This window comes from Ascaphus truei, chromosome 4, assembly GCF_040206685.1.
Source record: "Ascaphus truei isolate aAscTru1 chromosome 4, aAscTru1.hap1, whole genome shotgun sequence".
Classification (NCBI taxonomy): domain Eukaryota; kingdom Metazoa; phylum Chordata; class Amphibia; order Anura; family Ascaphidae; genus Ascaphus; species Ascaphus truei.
In genome coordinates this window covers 415,658,451-415,684,818 of record NC_134486.1, presented here as the reverse complement: position 1 = coordinate 415,684,818, position 26,368 = coordinate 415,658,451, and the positions used below count along the sequence as shown (strand labels likewise).

At 54.6% G+C, this 26,368-nt stretch overlaps 2 protein-coding genes across 7 annotated transcripts in view; one reads left to right on the top strand and one right to left on the bottom strand.

Moving 5' to 3' along the window:
• The window catches only part of RNF8 (ring finger protein 8), a 77,431-nt gene extending 68,242 nt beyond the window's left edge, over positions 1-9,189 (bottom strand). The window contains exon 1 of the mRNA XM_075595110.1: positions 9,076-9,189. Coding sequence (XP_075451225.1) covers positions 9,076-9,189 — 114 coding nt within the window. The remainder of the gene's footprint in view (positions 1-9,075) is intronic.
• The window catches only part of CMTR1 (cap methyltransferase 1), a 74,369-nt gene continuing 56,088 nt past the window's right edge, over positions 8,088-26,368 (top strand). Inside the window, exons 1-8 of one of the 6 annotated variants that reach the window (XM_075598795.1) lie at positions 8,088-8,210; positions 10,274-10,419; positions 13,471-13,501; positions 15,175-15,312; positions 16,330-16,469; positions 20,291-20,449; positions 24,685-24,777; positions 25,504-25,575. In XM_075598795.1, coding sequence (XP_075454910.1) covers positions 15,180-15,312; positions 16,330-16,469; positions 20,291-20,449; positions 24,685-24,777; positions 25,504-25,575 — 597 coding nt within the window. In that variant the 5' untranslated portion in view covers positions 8,088-8,210; positions 10,274-10,419; positions 13,471-13,501; positions 15,175-15,179. Of the gene's footprint in view, positions 8,222-10,273; positions 10,420-13,470; positions 13,502-15,171; positions 15,313-16,329; positions 16,470-20,290; positions 20,450-24,684; positions 24,778-25,503; positions 25,576-26,368 lie in introns of all 6 variants that reach the window. The other 5 variants (XM_075598792.1, XM_075598790.1, XM_075598793.1 and 2 more) reach the window with 5 other exon arrangements.

Sequence of the window (26,368 nt, the reverse complement as noted above, 5' to 3'; positions counted from 1 at the left end):
AGATGGGGGGGAGGGAGAGAGATGGGGGGGAGGGAGAGAGATGGGGGGGGAGGGAGAGAGATGGGGGGAGGGAGAGAGCGAGCGATGGGGGAGAGAGAGAGCGAGCGATGGGGGAGAGAGAGCGAGCGATGGGGGAGAGAGAGCGAGCGATGGGAGAGAGAGAGCGAGCGATGGGAGAGAGAGAGCGAGCGATGGGGGAGAGAGAGCGAGCGATGGGGGAGAGAGAGCGAGCGATGGGGGAGAGAGAGCGAGCGATGGTGGAGAGAGAGCGAGCGATGGGAGAGAGAGAGAGAGCGAGCGATGGGGGAGAGAGAGCGAGCGATGGGGAGAGAGAGCGAGCGATGGGGGGAGAGAGAGCGAGCGATGGGGGAGAGAGCGCGAGCGATGGGGGAGAGAGCTCTGTCCTGGGACCTCTTCTCTTTTCTCTGTATACACTCTCTCTAGGTGACCTAATAACATCTTTTGGGTTTAATTATCACCTCTATGCTGACGACACACAAATATACTTTTCAACACCTGACCTTACACCTGCTGTACAAGAGAGAGGGAGAGAGATGGGAGGAGAGGGAGAGAGATGGGAGGGAGAGAGATGGGAGGGAGAGAGATGGGAGGGGAGGGAGAGAGATGGGGGGGAGGGAGAGATGGGGGGGAGAGGGATGGGGGGGGGAGAGGTATGGGGAAGGTATTCTGAACAAAGCTCTATCCTGGATCTCATCCTACCTCTCCCATCGTACTTTCAGTGTCTCTTCTGCTAACACCTCCTCCTCCTCTATTGATCTCTCTGTGGTGGTACCCCAGGGCTCTGTCCTGGGACCTCTTCTCTTTTCTCTGTATACACTCTCTCTAGGTGACCTAATAACATCTTTTGGGTTTAATTATCACCTCTATGCTGACGACACACAAATATACTTTTCAACACCTGACCTTACACCTGCTGTACAAGAGAGAGGGAGAGAGATGGGAGGGGAGGGAGAGATATGGGGGAGAGAGAGAGATGGGGGAGAGAGAGAGATATGGGGGGGGAGAGATATGGGGGGAGAGAGAGATATGGGGAGGGAGAGAGAGATATGGGGAGGGAGAGAGAGATATGGGGAGGGAGAGAGAGATATGGGGAGGGAGAGAGAGAGATGAGGGGGAGAGAGAGAGATGAGGGGGAGAGAGAGAGATGATGGGGAGAGAGAGATGGGGGGGAGAGAGAGAGATGGGGGAGAGAGATGGGAGGAGAGAGAGATGGGGAGGAGAGGGAGATGGGGAGGAGAGAGAGCTGGGGGAGAGAGAGCTGGGGGAGAGAGAGCTGGGGGAGAGATATGGGGGAGAGAGAGAGCTGGGGGAGAGATATGGGGGGGAGAGATATGGGGGGGAGAGATATGGGGGGGGGGAGAGATGGGGGGGAGAGATATGGGGGGGGAGAGAGATGGGGGGGGAGAGATATGGGGGGAGAGATATGGGGGGAGAGATATGGGGGAGAGATATGGGGGAGAGATATGGGGGGAGAGATATGGGGGGAGAGATATGGGGGGGAGAGATATGAGGGGGGAGAGATATGGGGGGGAGAGATATGGGGGGGAGAGAGAGATATGGGGAGAGAGAGAGATGAGGGGGAGAGAGAGAGATGAGGGGGAGAGAGAGAGATGAGGGGGAGAGAGAGATGAGGGGGGGAGAGAGAGATGGGGAGGAGAGAGAGATGGGGAGGAGAGATGGGGGAGAGAGAGATGGGGGGGTGAGAGATGGGGGGGTGAGAGATGGGGGGGTGAGAGATGGGGGGTGAGAGATGGGGGGGTGAGAGATGGGGGGGAGAGAGATGGGGGGAGAGAGATGGGGGGGAGAGAGATGGGGGAGAGAGAGATGGGGGGAGAGAGAGATGGGGGGGAGAGAGAGATGGAGGGAGAGAAGATGGGGGAGAGAGAGAGATGGAGGGAGAGAAAGATGGGGGAGAGAGAGATGGGAGAAGAGAGGTGGGAGGAGAGATGGGAGGAGAGATGGGGGGGCGCAGTGTGTGAGGGGCGGGGGGTCCCGGTGACAGTGTGAGGGGCGGGGGGCCCGGTGACAGTGTGTGAGGGGCGGGGGGTCCCGGTGACAGTGTGTGAGAGGCGGGGGGTCCCGGTGACAGTGTGTGAGAGGCGGGGGGTCCCGGTGACAGTGTGTGAGGGGCGGGGGTCCGAGGACAGTGTGTGAGGGGCGGGGGGTCCCGGTGACAGTGTGTGAGGGGCGGGGGGTCCCGGTGACAGTGTGTGAGGGGCGGGGGGTCCGGGGGACAGTGTGTGAGGGGCGGGGGGTCCCGGAGACGGTGTGAGGTGGGGTGGTCCCGGAGACGGTGTGTGAGGTGGGGGGTCCCGGAGACGGTGTGTGAGGTGGGGGGTGTCCCGGTGACAGTGTGTGAGGTGGGGGGGATCCCGGTGATGGTGTGTGAGGTGGGGGCTGTCCCGGTGACAGTGTGTGAGGTGGGGGGGGGTCCCGGTGACGGTGTGTGAGGTGGGGGGTCCGGTGACAGTGTGTGAGGTGGGGGGGGGTCCCGGTGACGGTGTGTGAGGTGGGGGGTGTCCCGGTGACAGTGTGTGGAGGGGGGGGGGGGTCCCGGAGACGGTGTGTGAGGTGGGGTGGTCCCGGTGACAGTGTGTGAGGTGGGGGGTGTCCAGGTGACAGTGTGTGGAGGGGGGGGGGTCCCGGAGACGGTGTGTGAGGTGGGGGGGGGGGGGGGGGCCCGGTGACAGTGTGTGAGGTGGGGGGTGTCCCGGTGACGGTGGGTGGGGTGTCCCAGTGACAGGGAGGGGAGGGAGAGAGATGGGAGGGAGAGAGATGGGAGGGATAGAGATGGGAGGGGAGGGAGAGAGATGGGAGGGGAGGGAGTCCCGGTGACAGTGTGTGAGGGGTGGGGGGTCCCGGTGACAGTGTGTGAGGGGGGGGGGGTGTCCCGGTGACAGTGTGTGAGGTGGGGGGTCCCGGTGACAGTGTGTGAGGTGGGGGGGGGAGGTGTCCCGGTAACAGTGTGTGAGGTGGGGGGGGGGGTGTCCGGTGACAGTGTGTGAGGTGGGGTGGGGGGGTGTCCCGGTGACAGTGTGTGAGGTGGGGGGGTTGTCCCGGTGACAGTGTGTGAGGTGGGGGGTGTCCCGGTGACGGTGTTTGAGGTGGGGGGGTCCCGGTGACAGTGTGTGAGGTGGGGGGTGTCCCGGAGACGGTGTGTGAGGTGGGGGGTGTCCCGGTGACAGTGTGTGAGGTGGGTGGGGGGGGGGGGGTGACAGTGTGTGAGGTGGGTGGGGGGGGTGACGGTGTGTGAGGTGGGGGGGGGGGTGACGGTGTGTGAGGTGGGGGGGGGGGGTGACGGTGTGTGAGGTGGGGGGGGGGGGTGACGGTGTGTGAGGTGGGTGGGGGGGGGGGTGACGGTGTGTGAGGTGGGTGGGGGGGGGTGACGGTGTGAGGTTGGGTGACGGTGTGAGGTGGGTGGGGGGGGCGGTGTGAGGTGGGGGTGGGGTGGCGGTGTGAGGTGGGGGGGGTCCCGGTGACGGTGTGTGAGGTGGGTGGGGGGGTGATGGTGTGTGGGGGGGGGTGATGGTGTGTGAGGTGGGTGGGGGAGTGACGGTGTGTGAGGTGGGTGTGTGTATTCCCTGTGACGGTGGGTGGAGGGTCCCGGTGATGGTGTGTGGGGGGGTCCCGGGTGACGGTGTGTGAGGTGGGTGGAGAGGGGGGGGGGGAGTCCTGGTGATGGTGGGTGGAGGGGGGGGGGGTCCCGGTGACGGTGTGTGAGGTGGGTGACGGGGTGTGAGGTGGGTGTGGGGGGGGGTCCGGGTGACGGTGTGTGGAGGGGGGGGGTCCCGGTGACAGTGTGTGAGGTGGGTGGAGGGGGGGGGTCCCGGTGACGGTGTGTGTGTGTGTGGGGGGGGGTGACGGTGTGTGAGGTGGGTGGGGGGGAGGGGGGTGACGGTGTGTGAGGTGGGTGGGGGGGAGGGGGGTGACGGTGTGTGAGGTGGGTGGGGGGGAAGGGGGTGACGGTGTGTGAGGTGGGTGACGGTGTGTGAGGTGGGTGGGGGGGGGGTGACGGTGTGTGAGGTGGGGGGGGGTGACGTGTGTGAGGTGGGTGGGGGGGGTGACGGTGTGTGAGGTTGGTGGGGGGGTGACGGTGTGTGAAGTGGGTGGCGGGGGGGGTGACGGTGTGTGAGGTGGGTGGGGGGGGGTGACGGTGTGTGAGGTGGGGGGGGGGGGTGACGGTGTGTGAGGTGGGTGTGTGTTGGGTTACGGTGTGTGAGGTGGGGGGGGTGACGGTGTGTGAGGTGGGTGGGGGTGACGGTGTGTGAGGTGGGTGGGGGGGGGGGGTGACGGTGTGTGAGGTGGGTGGGGGGGGGGTGACGGTGTGTGAGGTGGTTGGGGGGGGTGACGGTGTGTGAGGTGGGGGGGGTGACGGTGTGTGAGGTGGGGGGGGTGACGGTGTGTGAGGTGGGTGGGTGACGGTGTGTGAGGTGGGTGGGTGACGGTGTGTGAGGTGGGTGGGGGGGGTGACGGTGTGTGAGGTGGGGGGTGGTGATGGTGTGTGAGGTGGGTGGGAGGGGTGACGTGTGTGAGGTGGGTGGGGGGGTGACGGTGTGTGAGGTGGGTGGGGGCGGGGGGGGTGACGGTGTGTGAGGTGTGTGGGGGGGTGACGGTGTGTGAGGTGGGGGGGGGGGGGTGTGTGTGAGGTGGGGGGGTGATGGTGTGTGAGGTGGGTGGGTGACGGTGTGTGAGATGGGTGGGGGGGTGACGGTGTGTGAGGTGGGGGGGGGTGAGGGTGTGTGAGGTGGGTGGGGTGACGGTGTGTGAGGTGGGTGGGGGGGGTGACGGTGCGGGTGACGGTGTGTGAGGGGGGTGACGGGTGTGAGGTGGGGGGTGACGGTGTGTGAGGTGGGTGGGGGGGTGACGGTGTGTGAGGTGGGTGGGGGGGGGTGACGGTGTGTTTGACGGTGTGTGAGGTGGGTGGGGGGGGTGACGGTGTGTGAGGTGGGTGGGGGGGTGACGGTGTGTGAGGTGGGTGGGGGGGTGACGGTGTGTGAGGTGGGTGACGGTGTGCGAGGTGAGTTGGTGGGGGGGTGACGGTGTTCGAGGTGGGTGGGGGGGGGTGACAGTGTGCGAGGTGGGTGGGGAGGTGACGGTGTGCGAGGTGGGTGACGGTGTGCGAGGTCGGTGGGGGGGTGACGGTGTGCGAGGTTGGTGGGGGGGTGACGGTGTGTGAGGTGGGGGGGTCCTCCGGTGACGGTGTGTGAGGTGGGGGGGGTCCCGGTGACGGTGTGTGAGGTGGGTGGGGGGGGTGATGGTGTGTGAGGTGGGGGGGGGGTGACGGTGTGTGAGGTGGGTGGGGGGGGTGACGGTGTGTGAGGTGGGTGGGGGTGACGGTGTGTGAGGTGGGTGGGGGGGGGTTGACGGTGTGTGAGGTGGGTGGGGGGGGTTGACGGTGTGTGAGGTGGGGGGGGTGAGGGTGTGTGAGGTGGGTGGGTGATGGTGTGTGAGGTGGGTGGGGGGGGTGACGGTGTGTGAGGTGGGGGGGGGTGAGGGTGTGTGAGGTGGGTGGGTGACGGTGTGTGAGGTGGGTGGGGGGGTGACGGTGCGGGGTGACGGTGTGTGAGGGGGGTGACGGTGTGAGGTGGGGGGGGGGGTGACGGTGTGTGAGGTGGTTGGGGGGGTGACGGTGTGTGAGGTGGGTGGGGGGGTGACGGTGTGTGAGGTGGGTGGGGGGGTGACGGTGTGTGAGGTGGGTGGGTGGGGTGACGGTGTGTGAGGTGGGTGGGGGGGTGACGGTGTGTGAGGTGGGGGGCGTGATGGTGTGTGAGGTGGGTGGGGGGGTGACGGTGTGTGGGGTGGGTGGGGGTGTGAGGTGGGTGGGGGGTGACGGTGGGGGTGACGGTGTGTGGGGGGGTCACGGTGTGTGAGGTGGGTGGGGGGGTGACGGTGTGTGAGGTGGGTGGGGGGGGTGACGGTGTGTGAGGTGGGTGACGGTGTGTGAGGTGGGTGACGGTGTGCGAGGTGGGTGGGGGGGTGACGGTGTGCGAGGTGGGTGGGGGGGGGGTGACGGTGTGCGAGGTGGGTGGGGGGGGGTGACGGTGTGCGAGGTGGGTGGGGGGGTGACGGTGTGCGAGGTGTGGGTGGGGGGGTGACGGTGTGTGAGGTGGGGGGGTCCCCCGGTGACGGTGTGTGAGGTGGGGGGGGGGTCCCGGTAACAGTGTGTGAGGTGGGTCCCCCGGTGATGGTGTGTGAGGTGGGTGGGGGGGTGACGGTGTGTGAGGTGGGTGGGGGGGGTGACGGTGTGTGAGGTGGGTGGGGGTGACGGTGTGTGAGGTGGGTGGGGGTGACGGTGTGTGAGGTGGGTGGGTGGGGTGACGGTGTGTGAGGTGGGGGGGGTGAGGGTGTGTGAGGTGGGTGGGTGATGGTGTGTGAGGTGGGTGGGTGACGGTGTGTGAGGAGGGTGGGGGGGGGTGACGGTGTGTGAGGTGGGGGGGGGGGGGTGAGGGTGTGTGAGGTGGGTGGGTGACGGTGTGTGAGGTGGGTGGGTGACGGTGTGTGAGGTGGGTGACGATGCGGGTGACGGTGTGTGAGGGGGGTGACGGTGTGAGGTGGGGGGGGGGGGGTGACGGTGTGTGAGGTGGGTGGGGGGGTGACGGTGTGTGAGGTGGGTGCGGGGGTGACGGTGTGTGAGGTGGGTGGGTGGGGGGGGTGACGGTGTGTTAGGGGGTGACGGTGTGTGAGGTGGGTGGGGGGGTGACGGTGTGTGAGGTGGGTGGGGGGGTGACGGTGTGTGAGGTGGGTGGGGGTGTGTGAGGTGGGTGGGGGTGTGTGAGGTGGTTGGGAGGGTGACGGTGTGTGAGGTGGGTGGGAGGGTGACGGTGTGTGAGGTGGGTGGGAGGGTGACGGTGTGTGAGGTGGGTGGGGGGGTGACGGTGTGTGAGGTGGGTGGGGGGGTGAAGGTGTGTGAGGTGGGTGGGGGGGTGACGGTGTGTGGGGGGGTGACGGTGTGTGAGGTGGGTGGGGGGGTGACGGTGTGTGAGGTGGGTGGGGGGGTGACGGTGTGTGAGGTGGGTGGGGGGGGTGACGGTGTGCGAGGTGGGTGGGGGGGGTGACGGTGTGCGAGGTGGGTGGGGGGGGTGACTGTGTGCGAGGTGGGTGGGGGGTGACGGTGTGCGAGGTGGGTGGGAGGGTGACGGTGTGCGAGGTGGGTGGGGGGGTGACGGTGTGCGAGGTGGGTGGGGGGGGTGACGGTGTGCGAGGTGGGTGGGGGGGGTGACGGTGTGCGAGGTGGGTGGGGGGGTGACGGTGTGCGAGGTGGGTGAGGGGGTGACGGTGTGCGAGGTGGGTGGGGGGGTGACGGTGTGCGAGGTGGGTGGGGGGGTGACGGTGTGCGAGGTGGGTGGGGGGGGTGACGGTGTGCGAGGTGGGTGGGGGGGTGACGGTGTGTCAGGTGGGGGGGGGTGACGGTGTGTGAGGTGGGGGGGTGACGGTGTGCGAGGTGGGGGGGGTGACTGTGTGTGAGGTGGGTGGGGGGGGTGACGGTGTGCGAGGTGGGTGGGGGGGTGACGGTGTGCGAGGTGGGTGGGGGGGTGACGGTGTGCGAGGTGGGTGGGGGGGTGACGGTGTGTGTTTGACGGTGTGCGAGGTGGGTGGGGGGGTGACGGTGTGCGAGGTGGGTGGGGGGGGTGACGGTGTGCGAGGTGGGTGGGGGGGTGACGGTGTGAGAGGTGGGGGGTCCCCCGGTGACGGTGTGTGAGGTGGGGGGGGGGGGGGTCCCGGTAACAGTGTGTGAGGTGGGGGGGGGGTCCGGGGGGGGGGGGGTCCCGGTGACGGTGTGTGAGGTGGATGGGGGTGGGTCCCCCGGTGACGGTGTGTGAGGTGGGGGGGGGGGCCCGGTAACAGTGTGTGAGGTGGGGGGGGGTCCCGGTGATGGTGTGTGAGGTGGATGGGGGTGGGTCCCCCGGTGACGGTGTGTGGGGTGGGTCCCGGTGACGGTGTGTGGGGTCCCGGTAACAGTGTGTGAGGTGGGTCCCCCGGTGACGGTGTGTGAGGTGGGTGTGTCCCGGTGACAGTTTGTGGTGCAGCGGCCGGTCCCACACACCACTCAGGCACGGGCAAGGCAGCCTCTGACGTCATGAAGACGCGCGGCGGGAAGGACCCCGGCGCCGCACAGCAGAGAGGTAAACACAGGAGAAACGAAACTGCGCGCGCCATGTAACCGGCCCGCGCGCGGCGGCCCCGGGGAGGTAATAACTCGGTATATATACATATTTATTATATAATGTCCCGGCGGCAGGGACTGTAACAGTGTGTGTGTGTGTGTATATATACACATCCCCCCTCTGTCCCTCCCTATATACATTCACAGTATAGAATATATACACCCCCCTCCGTATATACATTCCCAGTATAGAATATATACACCCCCTCCGTCCCTCCCTATATTCTTTCCCAGTATAGAATATATACATCCCCCCTCTGTCCCTCCCTTTTTACATTCCCAGTATAGAATATATACACCCCCCTCCGTATATACATTCCCAGTATAGAATATATACACACCCCTCCGTCCCTCCCTCCATCCCTATATACTTTCCCAGTATAGAATATATACACCCCCTCCGTCCCTCCCTATATTCTTTCCCAGTATAGAATATATACATCCCCCTCTGTCCCTCCCTTTATACATTCCCAGTATAGAATATATACACCCCCCCTCCGTATATACATTCCCAGTATAGAATATATACACACCCCTCCGTCCCTCCATCCCTATATACTTTCCCAGTATAGAATATATACACCCCCCTCCGTCCCTCCCTATATACATTCCCAGTGCAGAACCCCTTACTTGTGCCACAGGACGTGTATCCTGAGAGCAGCATAGTGATACATGTCATTCTACATTATACACCATCTTTATCGTGTTACCTACTCATTTATTCTCTACTGACTACCTGTGTATAAGCTGCTCTGCCTATAATGTACCCAGCACCCATGAGAGACCGCTCCCTCCCCCCCCCCATCACCCCTCATATCACTCAGTGTGGCACTGTACTTGGCCTTACAGAAACAGGAAGGTATTCATGGCAGCATTTCATTGAATCCCACCGCTATCTTCACACTGAATCCCACCGCTATCTTCACACTGAATCCCACCGCTATCTTCACACTGAATCCCACCGCTATCTTCACACTGAATCCCACGATGTCTGCACTTGACATGTGAGCTCTCCCCCTTGCATGGGCTGGGGGACATCTTGGGCAGATAACGTGATTTCCTTGAGCCTTCGCCTCACTCGTTTGTTATTGGGAATATCGTTTTTCATTTGATTCCCTTTCATTTTGGGAGATGCCATGTAGACTCCGTCACCAGAAATTGGTGTTGCCAAGGTTATAGAGTCGGCTGCATGAACATGGGTGAAATGTAACAGTAACACTCTTTTTGTGACTAAATGCTCTTTTGTGACTAAATGCTCTGTGCTATGAATGTAGTCTTACCGCAGACTACAGAGAGGTGAAGGCAGTACACATCAAACTTACCAATGTGATAGTTGCCTTGTAAGTCTGCATAGAGAACATGAGCAATGTATTAAAGTCGCTTGAATTATTAGTTCAAAAAAAGCACCAGATTTATATATAATAACAAACTTTATTCCAGCATGATTCTGTAATTAATACAGTGACTTTTGCCTTCCATTTTATCTACATAACACTTTATTTAATGTAACTAACTATCGTCCATATCCTCCATTTCTATTAAAGTGTTTCACTACCTTTTTTGGTTTTAGTACATCATCACCAGGTTATTCATTACACTGTTAATCTTACTGTGTTTTATTCTTACACCTGTTAATTGCTCCAATTAGCTTACATTTATTTATAAAATGTGTTAGCAGGAAGTAATACATGGAAAGTTACCTCTCGTTTTCAAGTATGTCCTGGCACAGAATTATGATGACAAATACATAGTAACATTAAATAACAGGATTATACATTATATACAAGACATTGCATGCACAGTAGGAGATAATATATGTTATAGGCGTATGTTAAATACCATAACTTTCAAGGTATTAACTTCACCCATGCAGAGAACTTAATGACCCCTCTTGTCCCATAAGAGGATTTGTTTGCAATAACCAATTCTGCTGAGAGTGAGAACGTTGTCTTCCTTCAACAATATGTAGGTTCCAGTCCAATATACTGATAAGCTTTCTTCTCCATGTGAGCAAAGCTCTGAGCTTCGTTCGTTTCATCGTTAAGTGCATCTCGTCAAGATGTCGACTCTGCCTTCTCTCCCCTGCAGTGTGAGGTCTGCAAAGTCCCCAAGTCTACCTTCCACTGAGGATGTTGCTGATATCCTGAAGAGAAGGGAAATATAAGCGTCTCCAGGGCCCAATCCTGATTCACAGGTTGTGGGAATTAGACTACTTTCTGAGCCGAGGGCAGAGTGTAAGTCACTGGGCCATTGCTGCTGTATTTTTGGGCTGATAATAATTACTGAGCTCCTGATTGCACTGGCTCCAACTTAATAACCTACAAGCTGTGAGTGTTTGAAGACTAATCTAACTGTTTTTGTTGCTTTAGTCTTTTAAATCAGGGCTCTTCATCTGGCGTCCCGCAAAGGTCCTTAATTTGGCCTTTGGGCTGTCTGCTTCTTCTAGTGTCATTGTAGTTGCAGCTTAAGTACGGTTTTGTTTACACAAACTTCCTTGTGAGGTCATGTAAATCTATGTAGTATGGATGTTAAAAATGATTATGCTTCAACATTTTGCAAGTGTTTATAAGTGTATAAATGTATTCCTAATTTATTTTCTGATCCGGTCACTTTGAGAAACTGATTGATTGAAACTGATTGAGCCACCTGCCCCCTTTATCCTGGTGTTAAAATGAAGCCAGCCACAGTTATTTGGTGGTAACAGTGTCCACCTTCAGGCCTCGTTTATAGTTGCGGTGTCAGTGCGCGCATGCGTGACTTCACTCGCGCGCAAAACCTGCACTGGAGGCGACGCAGAGGCGTGGCCATGACATCATGTGAGCAGTTCGCCCTCATTGGCTGAACCACTCACGTGACGCGGCAAGAACAATTTAGGATGTCTGTTCAAGATTTGCACGCTTGGACACGTTGGTCACCCGGACTATCTGCATGCTCTTTGGACAACATTAATTTGTTTTGGCGTCGCACGCACACCGCCACTATAAACGGGGCCTTACTCTAATTCTCACCAAAGCATATAACTGACCCCATGTTGTTGACTGTAAATGAAATATCAAATGTATTTATTTATTTATAAAATGTTTTACCAGGAAGTAAAACTCTTCCTCTCGTTTTCAAGCATGTCCTGGGCATAGAGTTATAATGACAAATACATGGTTACAAATAAATACATAGTTACAATGAGTGAAAAGGGTTATACTTTATATACAAGACATTGCATGCACAGTTAGAGATAATATATATTATAGGCGGATGTAACAGTTACAGACCAGGTTAAACTGTGAGGCAGCTAGTAACTAGTAACAGGGGCTAGGATAGTATTAGAGTTAGTTCTGATTTGGAGAGCCTTCATTGGAAGCTTTAGAAATGTAGCCTTGGTCCCAAATACCATTGTTACAGTCTTGTCAGTGTTTAGAAACAGTTTGTTTTGGGAAATCCGATTTTCGAGTCTCAAAAAGTCAGACTGAAGTATGTGTTCAAGGTCGGAGAGGCTAGGGCTGTGTGCATATAAGATTGTGTCATCCGCATACATGTGTATTGAGGCTTCCTTACAAGCTGTGGGAAGATCATTGATGAACACTGAGAAGAGTAGGGTCCCTGATCAGAGCCTTGCGGGACACCACAGGTGATATCCAGGGGGTTAGAGTTAGAGCCAGAGACGGACACATGTTGGGATCTACCTGATAGGTAGGAATGAAACCAGTTTAAAGCATGTTTCCCTATTCCAGAGCTCTGGAGTTTGTTAAGCAGGATAACATGATCAACTGTGTCAAAAACCTTTGCTAAATCTAGGAATACTGCACCAGTGAGTTGTCCCAGTTCCCTTCCACTCTGGATTTCATTGCAAACTGTTAGCAGGGTAGTTACCGTGGAGTGTTTGGGGCGAAAGCCAGATTGGAATTGGCTAGGGAAATTTGTCTTGGTATAGTAAATGTATACAGATAGGAATAGTGCAGCCATATTTTGTAACCTGAAACATTGCTAACATGGTCAGTGAAGCTGGAGGGAGGAAACATTCAGGAATGAAAGACGTTGGCCTTCTATCATATAACCGGTTCCATTTCTTTTGTTCATTTGTAAGGGGAAAAAACATTGACTTTTTCTATTTCATTCTTTCTTGCTGTGCTCCTGCTATTGCTAAAGCTGCCCGTTTAATGTATAGCCTATCGCTTCTTAGGCTTGTTATATAATAGGCGCTGGTGTGCACGCCCGGCGGTGCGCGTGATGTGCGCGTTTAGTTGTTAGGCCACACTGTGATTGGTTCGCGGCGTGGCAGCAGCGCGAAAATACAATTTTATTGTAATTTCCCTGGTCAGACGTGCCACCGCTCACGGCCATGCGCCCCTAGTATAGAAACGTCTGGCTAACACAGCCAATTCTAATTGACGCACGCACAATATTACAGGCCTTAGGTCTCCAAGTATGAGATGTGCCTGTACCATAAACATGAAATTGTGAGCTGTGCAGCTTATTGGCTATTTTGCCTTAAATGTTCACTGTAACAAAATAATAAATAAATCATGCATGATAAATAAGAACCTTTATTGGGTGAAATACTGAATGTTTCGGCACATTACAGCTCGAGCCCGTAGACATTAAAGCAGCAGTCCAAGCTTCCGTTTTTTTTTTTAATTTGTGCATCAATACAATCCACACAATAAGTAATTAGCTAAGTTGCCGATCGATCCATTCTCCAGTGATCGCTCGCGAAGATTCGGCTCGGGGGTTCACTAAATGTCAGTCAGTGCAGCAGAAGAGGACCAAAGATGCAAAGTTCTGTGGTGAAGATCATGTGACCAGGCAGTCACTAGATACAATTGGTGCACTGCTAGAGAGAGGGCAGGGCTCATAAAGGGGTGTGCCAGAGCCTGTCTCAGAAGAGGATGGGGATGTGACTTTGTAAATGGTTGCTATAGAAGCAAAAAAATGCTTGTTACATTATAATACATTAAAAATGTAATTTAGAGTTGTTTTAAAAAAATGCTACTAGTATTTTCTCATAGTACAGAACTAATTTATTAAAAAACACCAAAACAAAATGTAGGATATTGCTTGGTCTGCAGTATTAACTGGAGATCTGACTTCAGAAATATGAAGCAATGTTCTTGTAAAGATTAGTTTCTGGCATTAACCAAGTAATAATCCCAAAAACCAGAGCATTGCCTGGTACTTCATACTGTAGTTCGGCATTATTTGGTTCCTGTACGAAGCTAGTTAACGATCTCTGCTAGAGAGGCGGCAGACGAGAGATGGGGGTGGGGTGCTAAAAAGACATCTTGTTTCAGGTGGATAATTCAAGGATGCGTTACTAAGAAGGTGAGATGAGACCCCCAAAGACAGAAGTGGGCAACTGCAGTCCTCAAGGGTCACCAACAGGTTGTCAGGATATCCCTGTTTCGCCTCGATGTCACGCGGCTGGATCGCCCTCATTGGCTGAACCGCCGCCGTAACGCGGCCAGCGCTCCGTCGCCACAAGGAAACACAAAAATCTTGTCAGCAGAAAATCTTGTTCCTGTAGCGCACTCCGTAGCGAGCGCAGCAGTACACACTGGGGCCGAGGCCATAGATTGTATAGAGGACTTGGAACTCCATTCCCTGTCTGATTGGTAGCCAGTGAAGTTCACTCGGGTTCCCCTGATGTGGTTGTGTTTGTGCATGTTTCTAATAGTTGTAGCTGTGGTATTCTGCATTGCCTACAAACGACTGATCTAGTTGTTTGGTGAGCCAAGGATAAAGTGACTTGCCATAGTCCAGTTTGGAGGGGGCGCGTGTGTGTGTGTGTGTGTGTGTGTGTGTATATATATATATATATCTCCAAACCCACAGAATACTGCATGCACGCCAAAGTATTAAGATACCTAAAAGCTGGCATAGATTCTATCGTAATTAGAAGCCAGCGGTGCTTCAGGGAAGGGAATCTTAGAACAACACCACAAAAGAATCCCCATGGGAGCACACGGGTATACCAAGGTATAAACTTTATTACAAAGTTTATTAATTGACTTAAAAACAGGGGAGAAAGTATAAAAAATGGAGGGGGGCTCCTGACTAAGTCCTCAAGGGACAAGGGGAAGGATGCGCTAAAGGACACAAAATAATGCCTATAAAGTGTGTCACTCTAAGAGAGAATCACAAAACAATGACTGAAGTCTGTGATACAAATGACTGCTAAACCTGGTAGTGGTTATCAAGCCACATATAAAGTAAGCATACTAATAAAATGTAGCCAGGGCATACGTGTACATTGGCCAGAGATTCAGAGTATACACAATCACAGAAGATACATTGCAGACACACAGAAGAGATCAGCATAACATGCTGCTATACAAATCGCTGATCATGATGATGAAGAAGGTGCAATAGAATGGTAAAAGTCCATATCGTACATGAATAATCCCTAATAGCAGAGGATAAGAGAGGGGTCCCCCAGCCACGCTCCCAATCCGGGGGTCTTCTTCTGGGTGTGGGAGCGTTAGCTTGCTAACCACTACCAGGGTTAGCAGTCATTTGTATCACAGACTTCAGTCATTGTTTTGTGATTCTCTCTTAGAGTGACACACTTTATAGGCATTATTTCGTGTCCTTTAGCGCATCATTCCTCTTGTCTCTTCAGGACTTAGTCAGGAGTCCCCCTCCATTTTTTTATACTTTCTCCCCTGTTTTTAAGTCAATTAATAAATGTTGTTATTCCTTGGTATACGCGTTTGCTCCCTTTCTTTTGTGTTGTTGTTATATGCAGTGGTTGACAAATCACCCAAAAATCTACTCGCCAAAACAAAAAATCTACTCGCCACCTAGTCCCGCTCCCAATCCCGCCCTGCTTTGTGTCGGCCATGAGGAGGTCGCCACGGGGTCAAATCCAGTCGCCACGGGCCTGTATTTTAATGGATTTGTCGAACACTGGTTATATGTATATACATACATATTCACTCTCGCACACAAACGGGCCCAATGGTCCCTTTCAGAGGAGTCTCCTTTTTTTTCAGCAGTGAAGATGAAGAGGAGAGCTGAACCGGACCTCCAGAACAGCGCTCAGAACAAGCAGAAGAAACGGATTGAAGAGTTGGGCCTGAACCTGAGCTCAACGTCAGATGATGAAACACAATACAGCAACCATGGCACACAAGGTGAGCGCCGACACCTCTCTATCACTTGCATTGTGTTCTGATATCCCTGGTTCTTCGTTAGATAGTTTGTCTTATCCTGTACTCAAACCCCTCTGCGGGTCCCAAAATAACAATCCAGTAACGCACAGCAGGAGTTTTTACTGCTCCAGCCCCTCTCATTCTTTTCTGGGATATTGTATTGAAATACAGTATACATGTTATGTGTTGTATAAAGAGATAACCGAGTTAAGCCATAAAACCCCACTCTCTGTGACGGTTCGGCGCAGTCTAGGGAACTGTACGAACTTTCTGCAATTCTTAAAAGCGTGGAAAGCTGCTATCAGCGCATTAAGTGCCCCGTTACCTTGCATGCCAGTAACCTCACTCACTGCTACCACTGGGGTGCAAACTACACCCACAAAATGTTCTCCCCCATAAGTGTATTTTAGCAATCGCCCATCTATGTGGGACGGGCGGCCAACTCCAGGTCTCAAGGGCCACCGGCAGGTCAGGCTTTTCAAGATATCCCTGCTTCAGCACAGGTGGCTCAGTCTGTGCTGAAGCAGGGATGTCCTGAAAACGACCTGTTGGTGGCCCTTGAGGACTGGAGTTGGCCGCTCCTGATGTGGGAGAACTCTATTCTCTCCCCAACATAGGGGTGTAATGGTGACATGGTCACAGTGGAGGGACTGCTGTTTAAGTGATGACATGTTTAGCATTTCAGTGGCTGAGTGTTTGCTCGTGCTGGCTCCTTAGCAGAGAGCGCCTGGCCTCTCTGGCATTGTAAAACTGCTCCGGTTCTTTTAGAACAAGCCTTTACGTCCCCCTGTCCACTTTTCTTTTGGGGTTTAAAGTAGCACTCCTGGTTATCTACAAGTTTTGTTTAATCTAGTTTGAAACCGCTGGCGAGCATTATGATGTGGACGTCTGACCTTAGCGGACATTATTAACATGCCGGCATTCCCATGGAGGATTCAGACCGTGGCATTATTACCTAGTGTTGTCCTCACATGACTTAACCTTTCCCTCCTTCTGCAGAGTCTTCCACGAGCGGCACGGGGTCCGACAGTGAGAGTGAGGAGAAGAGACCCGTGTTTGGGTCTCTGGGTAAAGACCCCGTCGCGGAGGAGTCGTCCTCTCGCTTCGCCATGTATAACAGCGTCTCCCAGAAGCTCATGGTAACTATTTGATGGCGTGAAGGTCTCCGGTTGGACATTTGCAGTACGAGTGTGTCCGGGATACTGTGTTTTCCATCCTACTTTGACGTTCCTTTTACAGCCAACGTGAACCAATGGAGGTGTCCTGTTCAGGGGATAAATGTGGGTGGTTGGTGCAGTGTTGAAATACGTGAGACACCCGTGTTGTTTTTGGTTAGGTACGAGGCACCGTATTTTATTCTTTAGTTCCGGGAACCATGTAGCCTGTTTACAAGCCACAATTCAGTCACGCTACAAACAAATTCAATGTTACACATTCAAAAAGATCTAAGATTGAAAACCCCCCATTAAAATAAACACTTTGTTGCACTAAAACTTCCTTTTCCGATGTGGCACCTATGTGACAGTGACGGGATGTTTGACTCTATGCCGCGGTGCCCTGTCACCCAGGGGTGCCTCAGACTAAACGTAAAGCAGCAGAACATGTGTTTTTTTAAAATCTGATTGAAGCAGGGGGTCTCCAGAGATGAACGGTGTTAATGTCAGCTCCGGGGACCCCCTGCTTTCTGTAAGAGAGGCCGGTATCTCCTGCTCGGGTTTATATGTGCCGGTACGTGGGCCAATAGGAAGCCGCAAGGGGTGACGTAACGGCTTTCTATTGGCCCGTGTGATGCGGGACATTGAAGTCCCACACAGCCCCGCCAGAGCAGCTGCCGGCACCCCCTATGGATGGAAGTGTCTCGGGAAGCTTTGGGTCCTCGGAGCTGCAAGCAATGCGGTCCCACTCTGGAGACCCCCGGCTTCCATCCTATAATAAAAGGAGGCGTGCAGGATTGCTGAGGGTGCCCTGTGGGAAAACCAGACGTGGGATTTTAGTGCACCCGCCCAAATGCTGCAATGTTTTCTGAGTTTGTTGCTGATGAAAGCGTGTGCGATACATTTCTAATAACAGGAACACTGTAATTATCTCAGAACAATGCAGTCAGTGATAACATGCGACGGTAATTAGATACTTCTTTTCAGTTTCTATCCAGTTGTATGTGAGCTTAGAACAATGTGGCTATTGACACGATGTCGGGGTACCCCAGCAATTGGAGCCTCTCAGTAAGGGGACCCTGTGGGATTAAAGGTTGATGAACATGGCTCTATACAATGAGACTGAGAAAGTTGAGAGTGTGACATAAAGGGGGGTGGGGGGGTGTCTGAAGTAAACAGCACTAGGATCTAAGCAGCCATTTTGTTCACATCTAAGCAGCCATTTTTTGTCTGTCATCCATTTTGATGTGTTTGTTTCTGTCTGTCACCCATTTTGTCTTCTGTCTGCATGAAAGCTGCATGAAATGGAAGTTTGAAAGAAATATTTTTTCTTTTTCTCGCTCAGAACATTTTGTTGATATTAAGCCATCTCGCTAGCTGCAAACCTTGAGAAGGAGATAAGCCATTGTGAAACTGAAATAAAGATAACAGTCACTTCTCACATTTTAAGTGGTAGAAATACAGAGCGAGGGTCTCACGGTCAAATGTACCCCTGTAAGAAATACATAAACACAGGAGACCCTGAAAAGTTGCATATATATATATATATATATATATACACGCACGCAACTCTACAGGGTCTCCTGTGTTTATGTATTTCTTACAGGGGTACATTTGACCGTCGCTCTGTATTTATATAACTGAAAAATTGTTTGTGTGTGGGTTTGTGCGGTAGCTGATTGGTTGGTGGCGGCTCACGCTCTGATTGGCCTGCGGAGTGGGGTGACGTCACGAGCAGGGCTACACACGCCCTCACACTCACAGCCGCCTCACACCGCGGACCGCAAGGTACCATCCCGCCTCACTCACACACTCCACCCGCCTCGCCTCACTCCCTCCATATTGCCTCACACCCTCCACCCGCCGCATAAAAGAGCGGGACAACCGCCGCCTCATGCGCCCCCCCACCCTGCCACCCTAGCGGGAGACCCGGCGCCTCACACGCTCCACCCGCCGCGCCTCACCACCCGCCGCGCCTCACACCCTCCACCCGCCCCATTGCCTCACGCGCCTTCCACCCTCCCACCGTAGCGGGAGAACCGCTGCCTCACATGCTCCACCCGGCCCGCCGCCTCACACCCTCCACCCGACCCGCCGCCTCACCCTCCACCTGCCCCGACGCATCACACCCTCCACCCGCCGCATAGCCTCACACACTCCACCCGCTGCATAGCCTCACACCCTCCAGCCGCCCCGCCGCCTCACACCCTCCAGCCGCCCCCGCCGCCTCACACCCTCCACCCGCCCCGACGCATCACACCCTCCACCCGCCGCATAGCCTCACACACTAGTGGGGGGGAGAGTGATGTGGTGTGCAGGGGGGGAGAGTGATGTGGTGTGCAGGGGGGGAGAGTGATGTGGGGTGCAGGGGGGGAGTGATGTGGGGTGCAGGGGGGGAGTGATGTGGGGTGCAGGGGGGGAGTGATGTGGGGTGCAGGGGGGGAGTGATGTGGGGTGCAGGGGGGGAGTGATGTGGGGTGCAGGGGGGGAGTGATGTGAGGTGCAGGGGGGGAGAGTGATGTGCGGTGCAGGGGGGCGAGTGATGGGAGAGTGATGTGAGGTGCAGGGGTGGGAGAGTGTTGTGAGGTGCAGGGGGGGGAGAGTGATACGAGGTGCAGGGGGGGAGAGTGATGCGAGGTGCAGGAAGGGAGAGTGATGCGAGATGCAAGGGTGAATGGGGGAGAAAGAGAGAGGGGGAAGAGGGACAGAGAGAGAGGTGAATGGGGAGAAAGAGAGGGGGAGCAGAGAGAGGGAGGGGAGGGGAGCAGAGCGGAGACAGAGGGGGAGCGGGAAAATGACATCCCGGCCTACGCCGGGTATATCAGCTAGTATAGAATAACGGTTTACGAGCTTGCATAATGAGTTTTTAGCTGACTCAATTAATTTTTGTTATTTTTATACATTTCTGTTATTAAATTAATGTTCTCATATTCATATTTGTTTATCTTATACGCATATGTAATGACGCACAAGCCACCTCATAAAGGGGGCGTGAGCTTTAGTATTGGGGTAAAAATATGTCTTGTAGGCCATATACCTGCCTTATATTTATTACAAACTCCCCCCCACCCCCCTTCTTTCCTAACGAGGTGATATAAAGCGGTTGGGCTGGTGCGCTGAAGCGGAGTTCCCGCCCGCGATACCTAAGCGTGGCGACACTAGCAAAGCGTTCTCTGTTATCGGTGCACCTTTTATTAATAACAAGGATGACTTCAGACGATGAGTAAAATGCAGCGATGTAAACAACAGTAACCATGCGGAAAATATATATCCCGGCCCTCGGGTGGTCTTGGTGAAAATAAATCATATATATACAGAGTTATAGTTATTTGAGCAGGATGGACATTTTGATCCCAATCTGACCTTTTGCCTCCTCGTGACAAAGGTCCGAGGTGGGACCGGAATGTCCATCCTGTTCCAATCGATGTTCATTTTTTTTCACCACGACCACTGGAGCGATTGGATATATTTTTTCGTACAGTATAGACCAGGGTTGGACAACTCCAGTCCTCAAGGGCCACCAACAGGACAGTTGTTAGGGATATTCCTGCTTCAGCACTGATTGAGCCACCTGTGCTGAAGCAGGGATATCCCTAATTCGGTCCTGTTGATGACCCTTGAGGACTGGCATTGGCCTCCCCTGGTACAGATGTTCCGCTTGGACACTTGATTGAGGAGCACCCATGGCAGGGCGTCAGCATCGCGGGGGCTCCCTATTCAGTGACGGGAGGGTTATACATGTCTGTATATATTATATATTATATTTCTCAGGCTGCAGTCTCATTCATTGTCGCACTCCCTTTCAGGCCAAGATGGGCTTCCGCGAGGGAGAAGGTCTGGGGAAGTTTGGCCAGGGGCGAAAGGAAATCATCGAGACGTCCAATCAAAAGGGCCGCAGAGGCCTGGGGTTGGTGTTGAAAGGGTTCGAGAAGGAGCTGAACGTGGACTGGAGGCAGGCGCCGGAGGTAAGTGCTGGGTGGGAAAATCCGGGCATTTAAGGCAAATTCACCCATTGAGAAACGTAAATGAAACAATCTGATTTATGGGATGCCGCCCCGTGGAAGGCTCTCTGTAATGGTGGTGTGTGCAGCGAAGGTGTAAGGGCTACTAACTTACCATGCCATACAAGCCCTGCTACTGTAATAGTGATCAGGTGCCGGATAGATCTCCATGATCACCATCATAGGTCACGTGATCAACTACAGTAAGCAAATCTTTCATGGAACCATAGCTCCCTGCTAATGCACCGTGTCACCCGTGGGTGGGAGAGAACGATTCAGTGGCCTCTCTGCTGTGTCACTGAGTCACTTGGCAGGAAGAATGGTCATTGTTCATGGGCTCTTTCTCTTGGGTCACGATGGTATTCTGTAGTGTAAGAAACAGAACCCATTAGCCATAGACTCTCCTATCCTTGGTGCTGTGTGGTCTTGGCATTGGAGTAGCAGTCTGCGCGGATTACTGTATTTTACTTAGGAGATCTCTTCTTGCCCTTTTCAAGCTGTTTTACTTTTTAAATATGATGCTCAGTTCAGCAGATGTAAGCGTTTAAAATATGAAGTGTCTGGAAGATTAAAATGGAGCTCTCCCCGGTGTCTATTTCAGTCGCACCATACTCATGAGGCCGCCAGATCTGAGCTTCTCCCTGCTCCCGTAGCTGCTTAGGGACCGTGCGCTTATAAATGTGTCCTCTCCTTTGTTAATCATTCGTTCCCAGTCTAAGACTGTATTCACCTGCGCGCCGGCATTTTGCAGCTACCTGGAGGGGACGAGGAGACGTATAATATATTATATTGCCTGACACTGCCTCGGGCGCTGGGGATACATCGTGTTGCCTGACACTGCCTCGGGTGCTGGGGATATATCGTGTTGCCTGGCACTGCCTCGGGCGCTGGGGATATATCGTGTTTCCTGACACTGCCTCAGGCGCTGGGGATATATCGTGTTGCCTGACACTGCCTCGGGCGCTGGGGATACATCGTGTTGCCTGACACTGCCTCGGGCGCTGGGGATATATCGTGTTGCCTGACACTGCCTCGGGCGCTGGGGATACATCGTGTTGCCTGACACTGCCTCGGGCGCTGGGGATATATCGTGTTTCCTGACACTGCCTCGGGCGCTGGGGATATATCGTGTTGCCTGACACTGCCTCGGGCGCTGGGGATATATCGTGTTGCCCGACACTGCCTCGGGCGCTGGGGATATATCGTGTTGCCTGACACTGCCTCGGGCGCTGGGGATATATCGTGTTGCCTGACACTGCCTCGGGCGCTGGGGATATATCGTGTTTCCTGACACTGCCTCGGGCGCTGGGGATATATCGTGTTTCCTGACACTGCCTCGGGCGCTGGGGATATATCGTGTTTCCTGACACTGCCTCGGGCGCTGGGGATATATCGTGTTGCCTGACACTGCCTCGGGCGCTGGGGATATATCGTGTTGCCTGACACTGCCTCGGGCGCTGGGGATATATCGTGTTTCCTGACACTGCCTCGGGTGCTGGGGATATGGATATATTGTGTTGCCTGACACTGCCTCGGGCGCTGGGGATATATCGTGTTGCCTGACATTGCCTCGGGCGCTGGGGATATATCGTGTTGCCTGACACTGCCTCGGGTGCTGGGGATATATCGTGTTGCCTGACACTGCCTCGGGCGCTGGGGATATATCGTGTTGCCTGACACTGCCTCGGGTGCTGGGGATATATCGTGTTGCCTGACACTGCCTCGGGCGATGGGGATATATTGTGTTGCCTGACACTGCCTCAGGCGGTGGGGATATATCGTGTTGCCTGACACTGCTTCGGGCGCTGGGGATATATCGTGTTGCCTGACACTGCCTCGGGCGCTGGGGATATATCGTGTTGCCTGACACTGCCTCGGGCGCTGGGGATATATCGTGTTGCCTGACACTGCCTCGGGCGCTGGGGATATATCGTGTTGCCTGACACTGCCTCGGGCGCTGGGGATATATCGTGTTGCCTGACACTGCCTCGGGTGCTGGGGATATATCGTGTTGCCTGACACTGCCTCGGGCGCTGGAGATATATCGTGTTACCTGACACTGCCTCGGGCGCTGGGGATATATCGTGTTTCCTGACACTGTCTCGGGCGCTGGGGATATATCGTGTTGCCTGACACTGCCTCGGGCGCTGGGGATATATCGTGTTTCCTGACACTGTCTCGGGTGCTGGGGATATATCGTGTTGCCTGACACTTCCTCGGGCGCTGGGGATATATCGTGTTGCCTGACACTGCCTCGGGCGCTGGGGATATATCGTGTTGCCTGACACTGCCTCGGGCGCTGGGGATACATCGTGTTGCCTGACACTGCCTCGGGTGCTGGGATACATCGTGTTGCCTGACACTGCCTCGGGTGCTGGGGATATATCGTGTTGCCTGACTCTGCCTCGGGTGCTGGGGATACATCGTGTTGCCTGACTCTGCCTCGGGCGCTGGGGATATATCGTGTTGCCTGACTCTGCCTCGGGCGCTGGGGATATATCGTGTTGCCTGACACTGCCTCGGGCGCTGGGGATATATTGTGTTGCCTGACACTGCCTCGGGCGCTGGGGATATATCGTGTTGCCCGACACTGCCTCGGGCGCTGGGGATATATCGTGTTTCCTGACACTGCCTCGGGCGCTGGGATATATCGTGTTTCCTGACACTGTCTCGGGTGCTGGGGATATATCGTGTTGCCTGACACTGCCTCGGGCGCTGGGGATATATCGTGTTGCCTGACACTGCCTCGGGTGCTGGGGATATATCGTGTTGCATGATACTGCCTCGGGCGCTGGGGATGTATCGTGTTGCCTGACACTGCCTCGGGCGCTGGGAATATATCGTGTTGCCTGACACTGCCTCGGGCGCTGGGGATATATCGTGTTGCCTGACACTGCCTCGGGCGCTGGGGATATATCGTGTTGCCTGACACTGCCTCGGGCGCTGGGGATATATATCGTGTTGCCTGACACTGCCTCGGGCGCTGGGGATATATCGTGTTTCCTGACACTGCCTCGGGCGCTGGGGATATATCGTGTTGCCTGACACTGCCTCGGGTGCTGGGGATATATCGTGTTGCCTGACACTGCCTCGGGCGCTGGGGATATATCGTGTTTCCTGACACTGCCTCGGGCGCTGGGGATATATCGTGTTGCCTGACACTGCCTCGGGCGCTGGGGATATATCGTGTTGCCTGACACTGCCTCGGGCGCCGGGGATATATCGTGTTGCCTGACTCTGCCTCGGGCGCTGGGGATATATCGTGTTGCCTGACACTGCCTCGGGCGCTGGGGATATATTGTGTTGCCTGACACTGCCTCGGGCGCTGGGGATATATCGTGTTTCCTGACACTGCCTCGGGCGCTGGGGATATATCGTGTTGCCTGACACTGCCTCGGGCGCTGGGGATACATCGTGCTGCCTGACACTGCCTCGGGCGCTGGGGATATATCGTGTTGCCTGACACTGTCTCGGGCGCCGGGGATATATCGTGTTGCCTGACACTGCCTCGGGCGCTGGGGATATATCGTGCTGCCTGACACTGCCTCGGGCGCTGGGGATATATCGTGTTGCCTGACACTGCCTTGGGCGCCGGGGATATATCGTGTTGCCTGACACTGCCTCGGGCGCTGGGGATACATCGTGTTTCCTGACACTGCCTTGGGCGCCGGGGATATATCGTGTTGCCTGACACTGCCTCGGGCGCTGGGGATATATCGTGTTGCCTGACACTGCCTCGGGCGCTGGGGATACATCGTGTTTCCTGACACTGCCTTGGGCGCCGGGGATATATCGTGTTGCCTGACACTGCCTCGGGCGCTGGGGATATATCGTGTTGCCTGACACTGCCTCGGGCGCTGGGGATATATCGTGTTGCCTGACACTGCCTCGGGCGCTGGGGATATATCGTGTTGCCTGACACTGCCTCGGGCGCTGGGGATATATCGTGTTGCCTGACACTGCCTCGGGCGCTGGGGATAAGGAACATCATTCATTCTAACACTAAACATTTTCATTTTAAATGATGGTCATGGAGCAAGATACTAACAAAATATGAAATAAACGGATTTAGGCTTCTGGGGACTGGTTATTAATTCAGCTGCAAAGTCATTGGGAGTGTCATGTGATTGTGTCCTGATCGGCACTATCACAGCGTAACGAATAACCCCCTACGACTGAAGTGTAACTCTGCGTTTCAGGCCAGTGCTTATGAAGAAGTTGACTGGTTCCCAGAATGCACGACGGAGATTCCTGATGCCGACGAGCTGTCTGATTGGATGACAGTGGGGAAGGTATCACTGTATAATGTCAGTGTGGGAATGTGTAATGTCGGTGTATTATAACCTAGGGAAGGTGTGTGTGTGTGTGTGTGTGTGTGTGTGTGTGTGTGTGTGTGTGCGTGCGTGCGTGCGTGCGTGCGCTATGACAGGCTGTTTTTAACATGTGACATTGAATTGTCACTTGTCACCTCTACCATTGCCCTTCCGTCCTGCTTCAATCCTTATTTATAGGGGTGGCATTTGGGTATGCAGGTTATTATAAGGTGGAATGACAAAGACTGTTCCCTAAAGGAGACTGTCCCCTCTTTCAATGTGAGCCCCTCGTACATCTTTTTGGGTCCTTTTCCCCTTTATCTCAAAGGCACCTTGGTCAGGACATGGCGTTGCCCCGGTGTAAATACTTTGCTGATGCTGATAATGCAGCTCACGCTGTAATGTAGAAGTTGCGAGACAGTAAGGTTGCCCTAATGTTGATGTTTGATCCAGCTCGCTACAAAATTACTGGGCAGCGCCAAAGGTTATATCCGAAATGACCTGTACAGCGATGCATAGGAACCTTCTTTCCTTCTTGTGTATCTCTGGCACTAAATACATCCTGATTGCAGCCACGTGCTGGGTTAGGAAACACAGAATACAAGTTTACCCCTTAGTGACCGTGTGCGATTTGAGATTAGATAAGGAAATGGGGCACAGCAAGTGGTGTCGTTACCTGACAGTCTGCCCTGTGTTGTGTTGCAGAGAAAGCTGATCCTAGACGATGAGACGGAGTTCTGCAGAGATAAGCTGCTGCACAGCCTCCTGGAGTGTAAGGTGAGAGCTGGACATGGAATAAGGATGCCCGGGTCGCACATACAATGTAAATGTTACAAAGCTTCTCTTACCTCCTGCTGGGAATCTACACGTGTCTGACTACAAGGTCAGAAATCCCGGTTACATGGAGGGTGTGCGCATTTGTCTGTGTCCCTCTGCTCCTCCCTGCAATGCACTCCATGGGGAATTCTCATCACTCACAGTGGGACATAAGGGTACTGATAAATAAGAATATTACCAACAGTACAGGCATACCCCGGTTTAAGGACACTCACTTTAAGTACACTCGTGAGTAAGGACATATCGCCCAATAGGCAAACGGCAGCTCGCGCATGCGCCTGTCAGCACGTCCTGAACAGCAATACCGGCTCCTGTACCGAAGCTGTGCGCAAGCGGGGAGACTATAGAGCCTGTTACAAATGTGTTATTTACATCAGTTATGCACGTATATGACGATTGCAGTACAGTACATGCATCAATAAGTGGGGGGAAAAGGTAGTGCTTCACTTACATTTTCGCTTTACATACATGCTCCGGTCCCATTGCGTACATTAATGCGGGGTATGCCTGGTAACACTTTGAGTCCCCCATTACCGCATAGCGACTTATCCTCACCACATCTGCATTGACTTTCCATGCTTCGACGCTCCTCGCCACATCTGCATTGACTTTCCATGCTCTGACGCTCCTCGCCACATCTGCACTGACTTTCCATGCTCTGACGCTCCTCGCTACATCTGCATTGACTTTCCATGCTCTGACGCTCCTCGCCACATCTGCACTGACTTTCCAT